Genomic DNA, 19,580 nt, shown 5'->3' on the forward strand with positions numbered 1-19,580 from the left:
GGGTCTTTGCTGCTGCATTAGGCTTTCTCTAGTTGTGGAAAGCGGGCTTCTCATTGCTGTGGCTTCTCTTGTTGCAGAGCACGGACTCTAGGTGCGTGGGCTTCAGTAGTTGCAGCACACAGGCTCAGTAGTTGAGGCACACGGGCCCTAGAGCGCAGGCTCAGTAGCCGTGGTGCATGGGCTTAGTTGCTCTGCGGCATATGGGATCTTCCCAGACCAGGGCTCGAACCCGTGTCCCCTGCATTGGCAGGAGGATTCTTAACCACTGCGCCACCAGGGAAGTCCCGATCTTCTTTGCCTTTATGTTTGATATAATGGCTTTTTTTTTTTTTTTTTTGGTGGGGAGGAATGGGGAGAAAAAGATTCTGCTACAAAACAAAACTGGAGATAGATCACTGCCTTAGAGAAATACAGTAATTTTTACACTTACTACTTAAAAGAAAAAAAGTTAGCTATTTCTTTAGAAGTTAAGACTCATTTGCAAAACTAAGTTATATTATGGTCTTTTTGTTATAAGGTATCAAAAACAATGTTTATTGAGAATGAGTTTGATAACAAGATTAGCCAACATTTATTGAGCACAGTTATGTAAGGCACTGTGCTAAGTAAGTCTTTAATGCTTTGTCTTACTGAGTATTTCAACTTACTTACGAAGCAAATACTATTATTATCCCCATTATCTCATCAGGAAACTAAGGTTTCAGAGGGGTTAAGTAATTTCTGTTAGACCACAAAGCTAATTTATAATAGAGCCAGGGCTTGAACCCAGGTTTGCAGGACTCCAGAGTTCAATCATTACATTACACTGCCTCAAGCAAGCTGCACCCAAGAATTTCATGCTGCAAGCAGGCAAAGACTGAGGTGAAGCCTTCTGTCCTACAGTGGCAGACCATTCCCTAACACAGCGGCTGGTACACAGGAGACGCTCAAAATATACATGCTGATGAGCAAATATTAAAGAATAAGAATGATATGAGTCCCTTTTAGACTTGTAACCTACTTGGAACAGAAAAACTAGAAATAACAAATATTATATGCAGAAGTGCCAAGAGAAGGCAGAATAAAGGAGAAAACAGTGGTTTATCAGAAAGGGAATCCTTGTGAAAATGAGTGTTACTGGATCCTCAATTCCTACACATTTATGGTCTAGGAATAATAGGGACCCAAATAAATCTAAGACCTTCACGATACTCGTAAGCTTAGTGTTGGGAATGATAAAGGATGTTAAACATACCTTACACAATCAGCAAAAAAATAGAAAGTACCAAAGGGCATGATCCTAATAATTAGACACTACAAAGGAAAATAACCATATAGGACAGAAAAGAGAGATCACTGGGTACTGATCCAGGGATCAATGAAAGACTTCACCTCAAATTGAGATCTGGAGGTTTGAGCAGGTGATTTTCAAGACCCAACAGACATGGTTGGAATTGTGATGTCTAATTCAAGCCTCAGAGTAACATCTTCCATATATACTTTCAAGAAATGAAATAAGTGCTACAGTGTCTGTCATTTGTTTACAGATACTGTAAATTAACAAAATAAATTAATTTGAGCTAAGTGTTTTCGGTAGAAACTAAGGCACAGAAATTCAATAACTTGCCTCAAAGGTGAGGTTAAAAAAATTTACTGACTTGCAGTCCAATGTTCTAGGAGACAACATGGAATTCCATTCCTAAAAGAGCTGAAGTTAATGAAACTGGAACTTATCTTCCTTAGAGAGATCCATGTGGTCGGAAACCTTTGGATGAAAGCAACTAGGAGATTAGAATTAACAGTCTCTACAATAGAGTCCTTTCGATAGAAAGCCTGAGACACAGTCAACCTACTCTGAGACCGTTCTTTTGAGAAACACAGTGATGATATTCCACACGGAAATAATGAACACAAGCAGCCACTGCTCATGGATGCTCTGACTCCACAGATGAGGCACACCTCTCTTGCATGAACTGAGGATTAAGCTAAGCAGCACGCTTTTCAAACCACGGGGTTTTTGTCTGTTTGTTTTTTAAGCACACATTAACTGAAGAACACAATAGATACGCCAAAATGCCAAAATTCAAACTGACTTCCCGTCAAACCCTCAGTGATCCTCCCCAAACCCTGAGTATTACTGCAGTTTTGACTAGTGCCAGCTCATATTAACACACATGCTTCACAGCCACCTCAGTACTGCTCTGAAAACGATTCTCATTCGGAGAAACAGACGCATATGGTAAGGTGGCCTGTCTGTGGTCATCTGCCAATCAGCAGGCCCCGGGAAGAGAATTTTAAGTTTCCTCTTAGTTCAGACCTCTAGGCACTTTAAACAGAAGGCTGCTCTTCAGTATAATCCCAATCACTATAGCATGCCTTCCAACACAAATAGAAAGGAAAAGGGAAAAAAAAGATCGATCCTAAAAACAAGCTACGAGCAAAGCAGTGCCTAGAAATCCCTAGTGTCATTCCTTCCACCTTCAGGTATGAGTTTGGCAGGTTCTCCAGGACGAAGAGAGCATCTTTCAGGCAGACTAACAGCTTTCCTTCCCTTGTCCTCTTTCATGAAGGACGCGCCTTGCCCTGCAGGAGCTAAACTTTACCCAAGCTCCACAATGGCTGTAAGATAAGCCTAAGAAAAGGAGAGCACAGCGACCACAATGCTGCCCGACAGAAGAGCTGACACGAAACAGCAGAGGAAGAAAAAGCAAAAAGGTCCTCACAAGGTTCGGAAGTAGTTCCATGGAAATTCCAAAGAAGAAAACCCCACTAGAGCTGAGTGATGAAGGAAATGGCAAACGGAATAAACGTTTACTGAGAGCCTATTACATGCTCTTCTGGGTGTTGAGGCTACGGCAGTGAACACGACAAAAAAGTGGGGAACCACTGCTGGCACAGGGAACAAGAAGTGACAGGGACGGTTAGGCGGGAGGGTGGAAAGGAAAAACACTTCAAGCCGTTAAGTGCGAGATGGAAGCGTGTCGATCGGTTAAAGCTTCGGAGTCGGACACGCAGCCCGTTCCGAGCTGGGTTTGTGAGTCATCTGTAAATTACAGGGTGCCTCCCGGAGTTGTGGGAGTTCAAGAAGATAACACGGGGGAAAAGAAAGCGCGTCGCCAGTGTCTGGCGCTAGTGCGCCTGTACGCTAGCAAGAACCGTCTCTTTCTTTTTAATATTTTCTCTTCCCGTCCCCAAAACCCAGTACAGTGCCTGGTGGGATGTCCGCTGACGGAATCAATGCATGAGAAAACGACTAGACGGATGAATGAAAGGCTGAGCGACTAAAGAGGCCAGAAACTGCCAGGAGATGGCTCGGCGACTCCCGAAACAGACCTCCCAACGAGAGCACAGGGGGTAACCCGGGGAGCGCCGCCGGGCCGGGCACAGGAGGCTGCAGCGCGGCCCGGGTAGGGGCTCCCCCGGGCGACCGCGAAGCGCCGAGTCTCGCCTCAAGGGAGCGTCACGCCGCACAGGAAGCGCGGTGGGGGGGGGGGAGGGGGGCGCCGAGGGACTCGCCGAGGGGAGAGGGGAGGAAGGGAAAGGGACCGGGTAGGGAGACAGGAGGCCGGAGTCCAGGGAAGTGGTGAGGCACCGGCCCCCCTCTTGGAGAAGTCACCTCAGACCCCCGCGCCCGGGGACCGTTTGGCTGTAACCGCCTCCCGTCCCGGAGCCCGTCCACCTAGCCGGCCTTCGCCCAGCCACTGCTGCCACATCTAGCCCCCAACTCCCGCCCCGCTTCTGCTCGGCTTCGACCCCGCGCCTCACAGTCACGCCCGCCGACTCGGCCCGCTCCGCACCTCACACACGGACTGCCGGCGGCCGCCGCCATCTTCGCGCGCGCGCGCGCCCCAACCCCGCCCCCAGACGCCACGCCCACGTGATCTCTCGCCTCCTGGGCGTGGACGGGGGCTTTTCGTCACGTGACGGCGGGGCGGGGCCAACATGGCGATTCCCAGAGAGGTGAGGAACTCCGGGCTAGGGCGGCCGAGGCTGTGAGGGAGGCGGCCGAGGGGCGAAGTCTACGCCATAGGTGTGAGGCGGTGGAGGGTAGCCCGACGCCAGCTCCCAGGCGTCAGAGAGTGGCCTACAGTGCAGCTTCCCTTCTCGCAGCTGGAGAACGGAGAGAGAAGGTGCTGGCTGGGCGAAGCTACCGCTCTCTGCCCGGCGGGGATTAAAGGGCCCAGAGTCCAGGGCGTTCCTAGTCACCCCAGTTCCCCCGGGGTCTCAGGTCTAAAGACATGACCCGAGAGTGCGCTTCCCCGGCCCCTGGGCCTGGGGCTCCGCTGAGCGGTTCGGTGCTGGCAGAGGCGGCAGTGGTGTTCGTAGTGGTGCTGAGCATCCACGCAGCGGTGTGGGATCGATACTCGTGGTGCGCCGTGGCCCTCGCGGTGCAGGCCTTCTACGTCCAATACAAGTGGGACCGGCTGCTACAGCAGGGAAGCGCTGTCTTCCAGTTTCGAATGTCCGCAAACAGTGGCCTACTGCCCGCCTCGGTGGTCATGCCTTTGCTCGGGCTGGTTATGAAGGAGCGCTGCCAGGCTGCGGGGAACCCATACTTCGAGCGGTTTGGAATTGTGGTGGCGGCCACTGGCATGGCAGTGGCCCTCTTCTCATCAGTACTGGCACTGGGCATCACTCGCCCAGTGCCCACCAACACCTGTGTCATGTCGGGCTTGGCTGGAGGTGTCATCATTTATATCATGAAGCACTCGCTGAGTGTAGGCGAGGTGATCGAGGTCCTGGAGGTCCTGCTGATCTTCGTCTACCTCAACATGATCCTGCTGTATCTGCTGCCCCACTGCTTCACCCCTGGAGAGGCTCTGCTGGTATTGGGTGGCCTCAGCTTCATGCTCAACCAGCTCATCAAGCGCTCTCTGGCTGTGGTGGAAAGCCAGGGGGACCCCTTGGACTTCTTCCTGCTGGTAGTGGTGGTAGGGGTGGTGCTCATGGGCATCTTCTTCAGCACCCTCTTTGTTTTCATGGACTCAGGCACCTGGGCCTCTTCCATCTTCTTCCACCTCATGACCTGTGTACTGGGCCTTGGCGTGGTGCTGCCCTGGCTGCACCGGCTCATCCGCAGGAACCCCCTGCTGTGGCTTTTTCAATTCCTCTTCCAGACAGAGACCCGAGTCTACCTCCTAGCCTACTGGTCTCTGCTGGCCACCTTAGCCTGCCTGGTGGTGCTATACCAGAATGCCAAGCGGTCATCTTCCGAGTCCAAGAAGCACCAGGCCCCCACCATTGCTCGGAAGTATTTCCACTTCATTGTGGTAGCCACCTACGTCCCAGGTATCATCTTGGACCGGCCACTGCTCTACGTGGCTGCCACCATATGTCTGGCGGTCTTCATCTTCCTAGAGTATGTGCGCTACTTCCGCATCAAGCCCCTGGGCCACACTCTGCGAAGCCTCCTGTCCCTCTTCCTGGATGAACGAGACAGTGGACCGCTCATCCTGACCCACATCTACCTGCTCCTAGGCATGTCTCTTCCCATTTGGTTAGTCCCCAGACCCTGCACACAGAAGGGTAGCCTAGGGGGAGCCAGGGCCCTAGTCCCCTATGCAGGAGTCCTGGCCGTCGGTGTGGGCGACACTGTGGCCTCCATATTCGGCAGCACTATGGGGGAGATTCGCTGGCCTGGAACTAAAAAGACTTTTGAGGGGACCATGACATCTATATTTGCCCAGATCATTTCTGTAGCTCTGATCTTAATCTTCGACAGTGGAGTGGACTTAAACTACAGTTATGCTTGGATTTTGGGGTCCATCAGCACCGTGTCCCTCCTAGAAGCATACACTACGCAGATAGACAATCTCCTTTTGCCTCTCTACCTCCTGATATTGCTGATGGCCTAGCTGCTGTGCAGCAGCGATGAAGGAAACAGGGACATGGGGAAGACAAATGGTCCCCACGGCAGCCAGCCACTTGGGCTTGAAGAGCCAGGAGGGGAGAAGCAGATTTAATTTTTCAGTTGAATCAGATTTAAAATAAAAATCAAAGCACTCCCGGTTTTAGTTTTGCTGATATTTTAAAAAGCAAAAAGGCTTAAAGGATACTGCAACAGCTCAAAGAGCTTGAGTGGGCCATAGGGCCCCCCTCACCTTGCAGTCCTCGGGGGGGCCGGAGTGGACACTGGAGGCCGTAGGGCAGAGTGGTTAACACTTCAGTTTCTGGTGTCAGAGTCATCTGGTCAGAATCCTCGGCTGAACCACTTCTTAACTGCGTGGGTTGCTTAATCACTCTGGGCCTCAATTCTCATGTCTGCAAGATGGGAATAGTAAGAGCCTGCACCTCACGGGGTGTCGTGAGGTTCTGGCGAAGTGATGTGTGTGAGGTAACCAGCCCAGAGCCCGCACTTAATTGCGAAAGTGTCATTGTTACCCAAGGCCAGTCCTCATCTCAGCAAAAAGCCAGGCAAACCAAAGGGTTATATGGGTTGTACTTGGAGACCAGAGTGACCCTACTCCCCTGGCTTCATTCAGAGAATACAAGAGGAAAATAGCCGAGTGCATGTGGTTTCTCCCATTTGGGCTAGGAAGAGCTGAAGGGGAGAGATGGGGTCTGTTTGTTGCACCCCTGGAAGGGCTGGAGGAAGAGGATCCGTCCTGGGCTGACTACCTGTTTCAGCCAACCGCACCCTGCCTCAAGGCCTCTCTTGCCTGGCTGAGTGGTGCTGATGAAGGCCAGGCTGGACAGCACAGGGTCCTTGTCAAGGGCTCCCTCCTGAGACCTCTCACCCTCCAGTCAGGTCCACATTGGTCTCTTCTCTTGGCGAGAAATTGGAGGCAAGCTCTGGTGAAGTTTACTGAGAGTTCAGAATCGCTCTTCCCGGGGCGGGGGGAGGGGGCAGTGCATGCTCCAGCCTTGCTCTCCGTGAGGGCAGAGTCCAGCTCTCCCTGGTTCCCCACCGCATCCGCCAGTGCCAGCACAGCCTGGCACGTAGCAGGAACTTGGCAGACCTTCGCTGAATGGATGAACATTTCCCATCAGTGAGAAGATAGCACAGCAGATTTCTCAAGGCTGGACCAGGTTCTCCCCACTTCCCACCAGCCTGACAGGGAGAGGTGAGAACTTGGGCCCACCAGGGCCAGAAGCCAGGAGCCGAGCTCTGGGAGCTCGGCTTCTGGCTGAGCATCACTGCCAAGCCCTTTCCCTCAGAGGAGAGTATTAAGACATTCGTTCTGGGCTCAAATGAGTCTTAACAAACCCTTCCCTTGGCTCAGGCTCCCCGCGACTGCTTGCTGAAGGAGGCAACACCATGTTAGGGTGTAGCGTGTACGAGTGCTGGCTTTGCCCCACTGGCTCCCTGGGTGTTTTGTTCCCGTACAGAGTGGGGGCTGGAAATCAAGGTCATGAAATCATAAGGCTGCTGAGGCCAGGCAGGTAGTGCAATGAAGGAGGACAGGGAAGGGAAGCAGAGAGCACACGTGCCTGTAAAAAGGCAGGTCCAGCCAGTGGTCACGTAGGCTAGACCACAGGCCCCGGGCTGTTGACCTGCTCATCCAAAGAAGGTTAGAAACCTGAATTGTTATGTGAAATCCCCCAATTTTAAAATGTTGTGGGTTTTTTGTTTGTTTGTTTTAAAATGCCGAGGCCCAGACAAAACAATTCTGCATTGTGAAATCGGCTGGTGGCCCCCAGTTTGCAACCTCTGAGCAGAGCCCCACCGGGCAGGTTTCAGATTTGGTAGTTGTTCCTGCAGCTCTGGGTGGCTGCCAAGCACGGCCAAACGAGAGGGACCTGTGGAGGCCCTCGTCTGGCCCCTTGATGGTGCAAGTGGCCAAATGGGCCCTGAGAGAAGGGCCTGGCCCGAGGGCAGAAATCGAGTTGGTCACAGAGCCAGGACCAGAATCTCAGACTGGATTCCAGGCTCTGGTCTTTTCCCTCCCCGGGAAAGGAGAACTGGGAGCATAGAGATTAGAAGCATCGGCTCTGGATCTGGCTGACCTCGCCAAACACCTGAACAGCTGTGGGACTTGGGCAGGTCACTTAACCTTCCCATGTGTCAGCTCCTTCAGCTGGAAACAGCACCTACCTGAAAGGGGTGAGGATCCAGTGATAAAGCACAGAAAGCTCTTGGCACCATGAATGCCCAGTAAATGTCACTTGCTGTTATTAACATCGTGCGCACCTCGCCAGGCAGGGCTGGGCTGCCTGGGATGCTTTTCAGCAGGGTTCCCGTCTTGAGGAAGGCTGCTTGGGAAAGAAGGATCAAGATGCTGCATTTGGAAGTCTTTTTTATTCAGTGTCTCCCACCACAATGACCAAGAGTTCTATGGGGGGCGGGAGACAACGAGTGAGAAGCCATTAGAGAAGCAGCCAGAACCCTTTCATGGCCGTGAGACTGCCTCTAGGGGGAGGTTGTGTTGGGGTAGGGACAGACAGAGACAGAGCTCGGGGAAGGCAGCCAGCCCAGCCTCCTGCTCCTGCCTGCCTGTCTGCACAGACACCTGCAGAAGGCAAGCCCTGGAGGAGAGATGCGAATTCCCCGTTGCAGCTGGGTGGTGGGGTGAGGCGCTGGCATTGGTGGCCCACAGCTTCTCCCGAGAGGGGGTGGCGTCCCTGCCCTCAGAGGGCCTTTAGCTGTACAGTGGGGGAAAGGGCAGCTCGGCTGTCGGCTGGAGCCTGCAGAGGATGGGGAGAGGACCTCGAGGTGCTAGTAGCACTGCGCCCAGCCTCCAGGACCTCTTCGGGAGCTGTCTGGGGTCCCCACACACCCTGCCACCTACCAGTTGTCTGGGCTCCAGATGGTGCCAGCAGCCTCCATGAGGTGGAAAGTATAGGCCTGGCGTGAGCAGTCGGAGAAATTCTGCTCACTTTTGTGCACCACTTCTCCGTGGATTAGGATGAGGGCCCCTGGCAGGGACACAGCGGGTCAAGAGCGCACTCGAGGCAGGAAGGGACGTGGGGGGCGCCCCCTCCCTCAAGCGGTGTCGCGGGCTATTCATCCCCAGTCCCATCCCTGGATGCTCAGGGGCCTGGCGTCTGCCCCAGCGTCGGAGGCTGTGCTGTTGGACATGGGTTCCCCTGGGGTCAGGTCCCTGCCGCTGTGGCCCGCGCCCTTGGCAAGCCTCAGCAAGGGCATCCAGCTCCGTGGCATTTGCAGAACCAGACAGAAGCTCTCTGCCCCGTGCCAGCCAGCTGGGGCCTCAGCCGTGAATGCAGAGTTGGGGCTCAGTTTCCCTTTTCTGAGAGGAGGGGGGTGCTGTCAGCCCGGACGTGTGAGCACCTGTGGTGCACCGTCTTACATATGACATCTCACTGGCTTCCCTACTTTATGTTTGGGGAAACTGAGGCTCAGAGAGGTTCAGTCATTGGCCCACAGAGACAGCCGGGAAGTAGCAGGGTCTAGATTCCAGCCTGATCTGGGGGACCCTGCTGTCAGCCACACAGCTTTCAGACCTCCCAGTGCCCCCCCAACGCTACCTTCCCTCATGCTGTGACTTCCCAGCCCTCAGGTGAGCTGGGTGGTCAGAGCAAGCACAGACCCCCAGGCATGGCCTCCGGGCGCTCCTCCCCGCCCTCTGCACACCCCCTACCTCTCCGCACTGGTGTGGGCACAAAGAGGCTGTTATCCCGGGCTGGCTCGGACCCAAGGAAGCTGGTGCCAGGCGCCGAGCCAGCAGGGGCCCGGACCATCCTTCTCGACACTCCACCTGAGGGCCAAGGTGGGGACTTTAGCCTCTCTTTATTCGGGGTCCCTCCCCTGTGGGGGGTGGGGACGAGTGGGCAGGGAGAGGCAGGTGGCCTCACCTGTGTGGGAGCCCGGGATGAACCAGAGGCAGCCGTTCTCCAGCGTGGCGTCCTCCAGAGCAATCCACACGCCCAGCACCCGGCCCAGAGGCTCCGTATACAGGAAGGAGGCGTCCTGGTGAGGGGAGACTGCAGCAGGCCCACCTGGGCGTGAGGAGCCTGGCCTCACCTCACCTTGGCCTCGTTTCTACTCACTCTGTGGTCCTCCCAGGGCCCTCCAGGCCCAGCCTTCCCATGAGCAGTTAGAGTCTCACCGCTTCCTGGCCCAGAGACTCTGGGCAAGAGATTGCACCTCTCAAGCTTCAATTTCCTAAACCATAAGGCAGCCCCAACGATAACCTAACCTCACGAGGTTGCTGGAGGATTCTGAGACAGTGTATGAAAAGTGCTTAGTACAGGTCCTGACGCTGTAATCGCTGCCTGAAAAGCAGCTGCTATCGTTTAATTCCAGCCAGGTAACTCAAGCCGCCGTCCTTAACCAGCGAGAGCACCTCCGGCCACCAGATGGTCCACTGTAAGGCACCAGTGGTCTAAGACTTGGGAGTTGGGTGTGAAGCAGGAAACGGAGCCAGCGTCCCCATTGTAAACATCCCCTGCGTGGTGCCGGGGCCCAGGCAGGATGGAGAACCGCTGCACAGAGGACCTTAGTCTGTACGAACAAGGGGGTGCCAGTCTCGCCCCATCCCTTCCTGGAGAACTGTGTGCGTTCTGAGCACCAAAGTTTACGTCAGACTTTGACAATCCAGACAGTGTCCAGATGAAGGGGTCCTAATGGTGGGGGCCCCAAAACGTTTGGAGGAGTAATGGCTGAAGGAGCTGGGGGTGCTGGACTGAGCAGAGAAGGCTCAGGGAGACGATGCTCATCCCTTCGTGGACTGTCCTCAGGCTGGATGGTGGGGAGGAGGGGGCCTCCCAAGGGGAATGCCTTGAGCTCAGGTCAGGAAAGGAAGAGCTGCCTGTAGGGGTGGTGAGCCCTCTGTCACTGGAGGTATTTGAGAGAAGTGGATCATCACCCGTGAGGGAGGCTGGAAGGGTATCTGTGTATCCAGGGGGTTTTAAAATCAGATCAGCAGTTTCTATGCTGAATCAGTCCTCCAGGGAACTTGGCAAAATACAGATTCCCGGGCCTTTGCCACCCTCCTGACTCAAGATCTCAGGGGATGGGGCCCAGGAATCTGTATTTTTAAGCAGCAAGGAGTCGCTGCCAGGTTTGGGAACCACTAGGTCAAGGGCTCCAGGACACCCCCCTCCACCCACCACCCACCCCCGCATCCACTCTTTCAGGAAGCAGCAGAAGATGGCTTCTCCTCCGCTGGCCCAGGCTCTTGTCTATGGACGTCTTGGCAGGTGCCTTCCCTCCCTCTGGAGACCTGACAACCACTAAAGTCCCAGATCTCCCGCCGGGGCCTTCGCTGGCCCCGCAGCCTGCTCTTGGCTCACCTTCGCCGCCCAAGTGAGGTTGCTGCAGGAGAGAGGAGGGGCCGGGTGAGGCCAGGGCGAGCGGGGAGGGGCAGGGGCTGCCCTGAGTCCTCCAAGTAAGATGTTCTTCCCCCCGCCACAGGTGTTTATCTGCAAGGCTTCCACGTCAGCACCCAGCTGTCAAGCACCTACTGTGTGCCAGGCCCAGGAGGGCTGCAAAGAGAAAAGCCACCCTGCCTGGCAGGGAGCTCCCAGTTTGAGCACACACATGCCTAACAAGAACACAAGGCAGAAGTGCAGGGCGGTGGGAGAGGCTGGGGCCCAGGCCAGCGATTAAGCCTCTGGGCTCCAGGATCAGAGATGTGTCCTCTCTTCCCAAGGGCGTTGGAAGGCTTCTTGGAGGAGGTGGCACTGGGCTGGGCCTTGAAAGCCGGGAGCAGAGCATTTCAATAGCCAACAAAGGGAGGAGGCAGCCCCGGGATCCCCTCTCCTTCCACGGCACCCTAACTGAGCCCCAACTAAGTGCCAGGCACCCTAACCAGAGGAGACGGGTTTTCATGTTCTCCCGCCAACTTAATAATACTTCCTCAGGGAGGCAGCTCGCGGCCCTTGTAAGGAAGGGCTTGGTATGAGCACTGTGCCCATTTTACAGAGGGTAAACGGAGGCCTGGGGAGGACGGGGAGCTCACCTTAAAGATATACATGCTCTGCACCACCACAGGCATCTGGAGGCCCAGACTTCTGGCCAAAGCCTGGAAGGGGGCAGAGGTCACATGGCCAGCCCTCCCACACTCACATATGGCCCACCGGCCCACCCTCACCGACACCTCTGCTCACCTGCACCTTGGGGGAGTGTGTGACACACCTGAAGACGGGGTCATGGGCATGCAGAGCTGCGGGACAGAGGTGGGCTGAAGAGCCAGTCCCCAGTCCCCATGCGTCCCTCCCACGCCTAGGCCTGGGCACCCAGGGTCAGGCCTCACTTTGATATTCTCACCTATTTTCTGTGCATTAAGCTTTCTGCTTGGTTATAACCGAGAAATGGGCCCCACAGATGCCTTCACCTGACCTATGACCTTATTCTTGACCTTCTAGCCCTGACTGGCCGCCCTCCAGAGGACCAAGGACTCCAAGGGACCGACCACTTGGTAGCAGTTTGGTACTGCGGCTTGCTCTGTCGGACTCTGAGCACCGATTTCTCTCCTGTAAGCCGTAGTTTCCTCCTGTGTACAAGGGGATCAGCCCTGCCTCCTGGGCTGCCATGGGGCTCCACGGGCTAACGCGTGTGCAAGCCCAGCCCAGGAGCAGCCACAGAACAGTCACTCTTCTCATTATTTACTACTGTTGTTATAGCAAAAGGTGAGGGTCGAACATATTCAATGCCACTGAATCGTATACTTCAAAATGGTTACGATGGTAAATTTTCTATTATATGTATTTTACCACAATTTGTAAAAGAAAACAAAGCTACCATGATATAACTTCATGTTTAAAAATCAGTCTACAAGATAAATTATAAGGGGTTTGGGGGGTTTTTTTTCTTGCCACATCACACGCCTTGTGGGATTTTAGTTTCCTGACCAGGGATCGAACTCGGGCCCTCGGCAGTGAGAGCACGGAGTCTTAACCACTGGACCTCCAGGGAACTCCCTACAAAATAACTATAATGCATGATCCTGAAAGAAAAAAAAAAAAGAGGGTTTCCTAGCTTGGTTTAGGGGTCTTGGAACAGGGACCTTGTCAACATGTTTGGTGTTCCTTAAGAAGCCTTCAGGGAGCAATGGGACCCAGGATCCCCATATGCCTGGGCCTGAATCATCCCCAGGCCAGGCAGTAGAGAGTTGAGGAGGCTGTACACACACATCTGCATGGGGGGTGGGCTCAAATGGCCCCCTCTTCCCAGTGCTACAGTGGCAGTATCATGTGATTAGCATCCTAAGATGCAGGAGAGCAGGGCCCAAGAAGGACCCTGCACCCAGAAATGCCATTTGTTGGGCTACTGCCTTAACGTGTGCCTTGGGGGATGGGCCCCAAACTCTTCAGACCTCAGTTTCTCTCCAGCCCCTGCTTACCATGGCCAATTTTGTTGATGGATTTCTCCGGAGGGACCAGGAAATTTCCTGTGGCACAAGGGACAGGTCAAGCTGGAAGGACTGCAGTCCAGCCAGCCCCACCTCTAGGGCCCCAGTTCCAAACCTTTCTCATCAAAGACGCCTTTCTCAAAGAAGAACCGAATCTTGTCGCCGCTGCTTAAGAAATAGTCTGTGCTGCCCTGTGGAGAGGGGACATCAGAAGGGCTGAGAGAGCATCGCGGGGTCACAGGTGGGCCTGGCAGAGAGGGAAGAGGATCCAGATGCTTCCCACCCCACAGAGCTACAGACGTCTCTGGCGCTTCTCAAACTTGTCCACTGCGGCACAGCCGGTGAACAGGAACCCCGAGGACCTGGAAGCACAGCCGGAAGCTACAAGCATGGAATTTCTTAGAAACCTCTAAATAAATCACATGACTCATACTCCATAATGGCATGAAACACAGGTACTAGATCAAACACACCTGGTTCCCAGGGAGCCTTGGGCCACTTGTTTTACCTCTCAAAGCCTCAGTTTCCTCATCTGTAAAAGGGGAATAATAATAGAACTGACCTCCCTGGATTGTTGGAGGCTTCAGGTTCAGGTAGAGGCTGAATCTTATAGAAGTTGAGAACACAGACCCTGCAGCTAGAATACTTGGGTTCAAATCCCAGCTCTGCCACTAACTGGCTGTAATCACAACCACATTACTGAACCTCTCCAGGCTTAGCTTCCTCATAAAATATAGAGACTATTAATGGCACCTATCTCATAGGGTGTTGTAGGGATTATGAGTCAGTATATATAAGGAATATAAGAACAGTCCTTGGAATGTGGTGACATGTGCATATCTGCCTTTATTATTATGATTACTACTGCTGCTAAATAGAAAACACCCAGCAAGGACATGGCCAAATGCTCAATAAATATAAGCTATTACTAATCTTTTTCTTTTTTCTTAATAACCTCTCTTTGTTAATTTTGTTGCTTGTTTTTTTTTTTTTTTTTTTTGACTACACCCTGTGGCTTCTGGGATCTCAGTTCCCCGACCAGGGATGAAACCTGGGCCACAGCAATGACAGTGCTGAATCCTAACCACTAGGCCACCAGGGAACTCCCTTCTTGTTAATTTTTTTTTTTTTTTTTGCAGTATGCAGGCCTCTCCCTGTTGTGGCCTCTCCCGTTGCGGAGCTGACACACAGGCTCAGCGCCGCAGCATGTGGGATCTTCCCGGACCGAGGCACGAACCCGCGTCCCCTGCATCCTGCATCGGCAGGCGGACCCTCAACCACTGTGCCACCAGGGAAGCCCTTTCTTGTTAATTTTAATATCATGTTTTAAATTTCTTAGAAGCATATGAAAATGATGCTCCAGGGACTTCCCTGGTGGTCCAGTGGTTGAGAATCCGCCTTCCAGTGCAGGGGACGCAGGTTCGATCTCTGGTTGAGGAACTAAGATCCCCCATGCTGCAGGGCAACTAAGCCCGCATGCTCTAGAGCTCGAGTGCCATAACTAAGACCCGACACAGCCAAACACATAAATAAATAAATATTTAATTTTAGAAAAAGAAGAAAATGATGCTCCAGCGAGATGCCCCATGTTTTCCTTGTGGCTCTAGCCACCCATGATCACCATCTATATCTTCCTTCGTGGCGACATAAGTACAGTTTGAGTGTCACCGATGCCCCTACCTGGGTTCCCATATGGCACAGCCCCAGCACTCCCTCAACTGTGCACATCTGCTGTCACAGTGCCTCGCGTGGCTCAACTCAGTGACCTGTCTGGCCCTTTCCATGCCCTTCCCACTGAAAACTAAAAGTTTTTTTTCAACATTCTTAACTCCTCTGCACTAGCAGGGAAACAAGTCTGGGAAGCATAACTGATAATGATAATAAAGACGGTGACGCTACACACGTGTCAAAGATTTTTACTTCGCTCAGTAATTCACAAGGTAACCAGAAACATGTTGAAAGGAGAATTCCGAGAAACACACAAATATAGGCAATAAGAAACGCTGAAATGGGGCTTCCCTAGTGGCGCAGTGGTTGAGAGTCTGCCTGCCGATGCAGGGGACACGGGTTCGTGCCCCGGTCCGGGAAGATCCCACATGCCGCAGAGCGGCTAAGCCCGTAAGCCATGGCCCCCCCCCAAAAAAAAAGAAAAAGAAACGCTGAAATGAATTTACAAATCAATGCAAAACTGAATCTAGCCACAAAGGCAATAATTGCATCCTGCCGGGCCCAGTTCATACCCACTTCTATGGACAAGTATCATGTGAGTTATTATCAGTTCTATAGAACTTACAGAGTTGTATAATAACTCAAAAACAATGCAAGGCGCTGGTAAGCTGGAACGGAGCACTACTAGACAGGACACCACCAATATTTTTTTCTTTGAATACCCATTTCAGGGACTTCCCTGGTGGTGCAGTGGTTAAGGATCTGCCTGCCAATGCAGGGGACACGGGTTCGAGCCCTGGTCTGGGAAGATCCCACATGCCGCGGAGCAACTAAGCCCGTGCGCCACAACTACTGAGCCTGCGCTCCAGAGCCCGCGAGCCACACTACGGAAGCCCGCGTGCCTAGAGCCCGTGCTCCACAACAAGAGAAGCCACCGCAATGAGAAGCCTGTGCACCTCAACAAAGAGTAGCCCCCGCTTGCCACAACTAGAGAAAGCCCGCGCGCGGCAACGAAAGCCCAACGCAGCCAATAATTAATTAATTAATTATTTAAAAAACCCATTTCAAAGTCTTTCACAATATCAGTAGTGAATATTGAGGGTTTACTGAATACCAGTGCAGCCAAATGAAACCGACTGTTTGGAGGAAAGTGTCATTCTGTAACCCTTTTTCTTTCTGAAGTCCCCATTCTCTCTGGGTTGCAAGCCTTCTAGTCATTGTAATTCCCTTTATGCCCACCAGATGGCAGAAGCTCCTTGCCATGAGTAAGGGTGAGCCCCATTACTGAGACTGGACTACAGCGTTGGCTTGGGGGCCCAGCCGCAGGCAGCTCATACATTCAGCCTATGAAGGGTTAAGAGAACTGTGTGGGAGAACCCCTGGGTCTCAACTTACCCATCTCAAGCTGTACTGAGTCCTAGTAGGTCACTGGGGGAAACAAGCAGAGTTCCTTGTCTCATTGGGGGATGACTTACCCAGGTGGGCCCCTCAGAATCACTTGGCTCATGCTGGGTTGCTGGCCACAAAGAGGTCCTTTGTGGCAGGAAAACTTCTAAGGAAGTACAGCAGAGCAGTGACAGCATGTACTTGATATCAGGCAGATCTGGGTTCAAATTCCAACCCTACCAGTTACTAATTGTGTCTTTTGGGGCAAGTGAGCTGAGCCTCATTTACCCCACCTGACTAATGGGGGCAATAATGCTGACCTCATAAATTCGTAGTAGGGAGGGAAGGAAATATGCATATAAGACACTTAGCCTGGAGCCCGGCCCACAGAAAGCTTGGGGCCTGATTCGTTACCAGCATGAGCCCATGGGCCTTGGGGTCCTACCTTTCCAGGCTGCTGCTCTGGCTGGGGACTGAGCCACCCATCAAAGACCAAATCTCATTCTCACCTGCTCCAGGCACCTACCTGGGCTCTCAGCTGCTCCTCCTCCTGAGTGGAAAATTCTGTGCGACAGTGGAGAGGGACATCCATCTCAGCCACTATCTCGCCAATCCTCCGTTGCATAGCCACACACTCGTCTGCAGACCAGAATCCTTCCAGCACCAGGAATCCATCCTCCTGAAACTGCAGGCAGGAAGGAGACTCAGGCTTCTTTCTCCCTGTCCTCAAACGCTCTTGATGAGGACTGTTTTGACCCTTCCCCAAACCATAAGCCGTGTGGAGGCAGGACAAAGCATCCTGTTCATTGCTCTGCGCCCCTCCCTGGCGATGGTGTCTAGCACCCAGTGAAGAGCAATCAATGTTAGCTGCTTGTACGAAGGAAGGGGAAGTGGAAGGGGAGGTGTCCCCGCCCTAACCCTCCAGGGAATACAACCTCATTCATTTATTCAGCTAATATTGGCTGAGCATCTACCGTGCACCAGACATGGTTTTAGGAGCTGGAGATTCAGTCGTGAGCAAGCCAGCCATGGTGCTTGCCTCTCAGAACTTAGTCTAGGGAAGGAGACGGATATCAAACAAACCAGCACACAGGTGAACTTATCAAACAAAGTATGGTTTAATCTACCTGAAATACAACACAGCTGATAGAAAAATACTTATTGGCATGGGAATGTGTTCCACGCATATTGTGAGTTTTTTTTTTAAAAGCCAACTACAAATTAGTATCCTAATTTGTGAGAACCTGGGCAAGTGCTTTCCCCTCTCTGGCTCTCAGGCTAACAGATGGGGAGCACAGTAGTGCCTCCTTTATGAAACATATAGCAAGCAAGCAAGCAATCGGCGACAGCTTTTGTGATATTGCGATGGACCTTTTATTTTATTTATTTGGCCCCCCAGCGCAGCTTGTGGAATCTAAGTTCCCCAAGCAGGGATTGAACCCGTGCCCTCTGCAGTCGAAGCGCGGAGTCCTAACCACTGGACCGCCAGGGAAGTCCCCTGAAACGCTTAGAGATTCAAGGGCTGTATGCCAAAATCTTGTCTCAGCATAGGAATCTATAGGTGGGTTTAAATTTTCTTTTTTGAACTTTTCTGTATTTTTTTTGCATTTTCCTCTTGCCATCAGGAACAAACAACAAGGGTCATGTTTTTTGTTTGTTTGTTTTTTGGTGGTACGAGGGCCTCTCACTGTTGTGCCCTCTCCCGTTGCGGAGCGGACGCGCAAGCCCAGCGGCCATGGCTCACGGGCCCAGCTGCTCTGGGGCATGTGGGATCTTCCCGGACCGGGTCACGAACCCGTGTCCCCTGCATCTGCAGGCGGACTCTCAACCACTGCGCCACCAGGGAATCATGTTTTTTAAAAGTCTCCGTCGCTCTGATTCCCACGGGTTGGCCTTTTCGGGTCTGAAAGCCCCCGCCCTCCCGCCGCGCGCTAGAGGTGGGTTGTGGGTAGGGTGGGACGGGTGGATCCGCCCCTCGTCGGCCCCGCCCCTTCCCAGACCCCCGCCCCCGCCCCTAGTTCACAGGATCCTGTGTTTTCTTCTGGATTCTTCACGCAAACATCCCCACGCCAGCCGCGGTGCGTTGGCCTGAATGTTCCCTGGCTGTGTGTGCAGAAGTTAGGGGTCATGGCTGTGAACCGACCACTCTGGGATTCAGTTTCCTCTTCTGAAAAATGTAAGGGGGTGGGTCGAGTTCCCCGGGGACTACTCCAAGTCCGGAGGGGCCCCCCACATTTACCTGACCCTCGGGGTGCCCACCCAGCAGGGCCCTACCTTCTGGAGCTGTGAGGGGCTCAGGTAGGCCATGAGGACGAGGTAGGGCGCACGGGGGTGGCTCTGCGGGCGGCTGTGCCTGAGGCTGGAGAGGAGAAAGGTCAGGAGGGGAGAGTGGCCAGAGCCTGGGAGGCCCAGGAGGATTTAACCCTTCCCTGCCCAGAGAAAACCGAATCCTGGCCTTCAGCTCCTCCCCACCCCCATCCAGAGAAAACCCATTCCCCCAACACACCCACCCCACCCCACCCCACCCCCTCTCACTTCTGTCCTTGGGTGGGGCCCTCCTTGTCTCTGCCCCACACCCTGGGTCCATCCCCCCAGCTAATCCACGATTAGCCATTTCTGATCTCCTGCAAGATCTTAAACTGCCTCCTTCCAGTTTCTTCCAGAAACCCCTCCCGGCTGGCTGTTTCCAAGGTGCCCAGAAATTGTGTCCTAGGAGTGTCTGGGCAGGCAGGAGGACACCCGAGTCCCTGCCCAGGTGCCACAACTAACTGTAACCTCCAACCCATATCTGCCCCTGGGTCGAGGCAGGGTTAGAAAGTGCCCAGGCCACCAGCAGCTGCATCTGGGTGGGATGGGATGCAAGGTGGGTCTGGGGGCAGCCACATCAGACAGACTCTGAGCGGTGGAAGAGGGCTTCAGAGGATTGCCTGGGCCCCCGCCCCTGCCCCCCAAGCTCTGATCCCCTGGCACTCTCTAGGTCCTGAAAGGATTACACATCTGTCTGCAGCTCAGAGGAAGAGAGAAGATAAGGGGGATCTCAGAAAGGGGAAGGGGCTAGAGCGGGGGCCTGGGTCTTCAAAATGAGGGCGAGGGAAGCCATGGTTCCTGTTCCCCACCCCCAGGCCCAAGATGTTGGTGTCTGAGGCCGGCTGGCACAGCGGAGGCCGGCGGTCAGCACACCCACCCTTCCAGCCAGCCCTGCTCAGCAGCTGACGGGGCCGTTCTGGCTGCTGCTTCTGAAACCCAGCCGCCACTGGCCTTCCCTGAAATGACGCTTTCTGAATGGCGAAGGGA

General features: G+C 53.6%; 3 protein-coding genes across 8 annotated transcripts in view; 1 reads left to right on the forward strand and 2 right to left on the reverse strand.

The window, feature by feature from the left end:
* The window catches only part of NUP188 (nucleoporin 188), a 45,499-nt gene extending 41,651 nt beyond the window's left edge, over positions 1-3,848 (reverse strand). For 4 of the 5 annotated variants that reach the window (XM_067040572.1, XM_059072554.2, XM_067040571.1 and 1 more), the window contains exon 1: positions 3,777-3,848. In XM_067040572.1, the coding sequence (XP_066896673.1) occupies positions 3,777-3,808 (32 nt within the window). In that variant the 5' untranslated portion in view covers positions 3,809-3,848. The remainder of the gene's footprint in view (positions 1-3,776) is intronic. The other variant, XM_067040573.1, reaches the window with a different exon arrangement.
* Positions 3,849-3,893: 45 nt separating this feature from the next.
* DOLK (dolichol kinase) lies at positions 3,894-5,990 on the forward strand. Its single transcript, XM_067040574.1, has one exon. It carries the CDS (start codon positions 4,218-4,220, stop codon positions 5,832-5,834), a length of 1,617 nt encoding a protein of 538 aa, XP_066896675.1. The 5' UTR covers positions 3,894-4,217; the 3' UTR covers positions 5,835-5,990.
* A 2,209-nt stretch (positions 5,991-8,199) lies between these two features.
* Positions 8,200-18,775, reverse strand: PHYHD1 (phytanoyl-CoA dioxygenase domain containing 1). 2 transcript variants are annotated; one of them, XM_059072655.2, is made up of 11 exons: positions 18,561-18,775; positions 16,813-16,971; positions 13,348-13,423; positions 13,224-13,271; positions 11,989-12,044; positions 11,841-11,903; positions 11,173-11,194; positions 9,733-9,861; positions 9,519-9,635; positions 8,709-8,835; positions 8,200-8,604 (listed from the first exon to the last, which is right to left on the reverse strand). In XM_059072655.2, the coding sequence occupies exons 1-11, from the start codon at positions 18,591-18,593 to the stop codon at positions 8,559-8,561; spliced, it is 876 nt and encodes a 291-aa protein (XP_058928638.1). In that variant the 5' UTR covers positions 18,594-18,775; the 3' UTR covers positions 8,200-8,558. The 2 variants fall into 2 exon arrangements, with proteins under 2 accessions (XP_058928638.1, XP_066896676.1); XM_067040575.1 differs by having other exon boundaries at positions 8,473-8,562.
* Between the last annotated feature and the right edge of the window lie 805 nt (positions 18,776-19,580).

The sequence above is a fragment of the Kogia breviceps genome, chromosome 8 (genome assembly GCF_026419965.1).
Source record: "Kogia breviceps isolate mKogBre1 chromosome 8, mKogBre1 haplotype 1, whole genome shotgun sequence".
Classification (NCBI taxonomy): domain Eukaryota; kingdom Metazoa; phylum Chordata; class Mammalia; order Artiodactyla; family Physeteridae; genus Kogia; species Kogia breviceps.

Coding starts and splice junctions, on each gene's coding strand:
- PHYHD1 (XM_059072655.2), bottom strand. CDS start 18,593: ATGGCCTACCTGAGCCCCTCACAGCTCCAGAAG. Junction 11,195..11,840: donor AGAGCATGTATATCTTTAAG/GTGAGCTCCCCG, acceptor TCTCTCCTGCAG/CAACCTCACTTGGGCGGCGA. Junction 8,836..9,518: donor GCCCACACCAGTGCGGAGAG/GTAGGGGGTGTG, acceptor TGTCCCTGCCAG/GGGCCCTCATCCTAATCCAC.
- DOLK (XM_067040574.1), top strand. CDS start 4,218: ATGACCCGAGAGTGCGCTTCCCCGGCCCCTGGGCCTGGGGCTCCGCTG.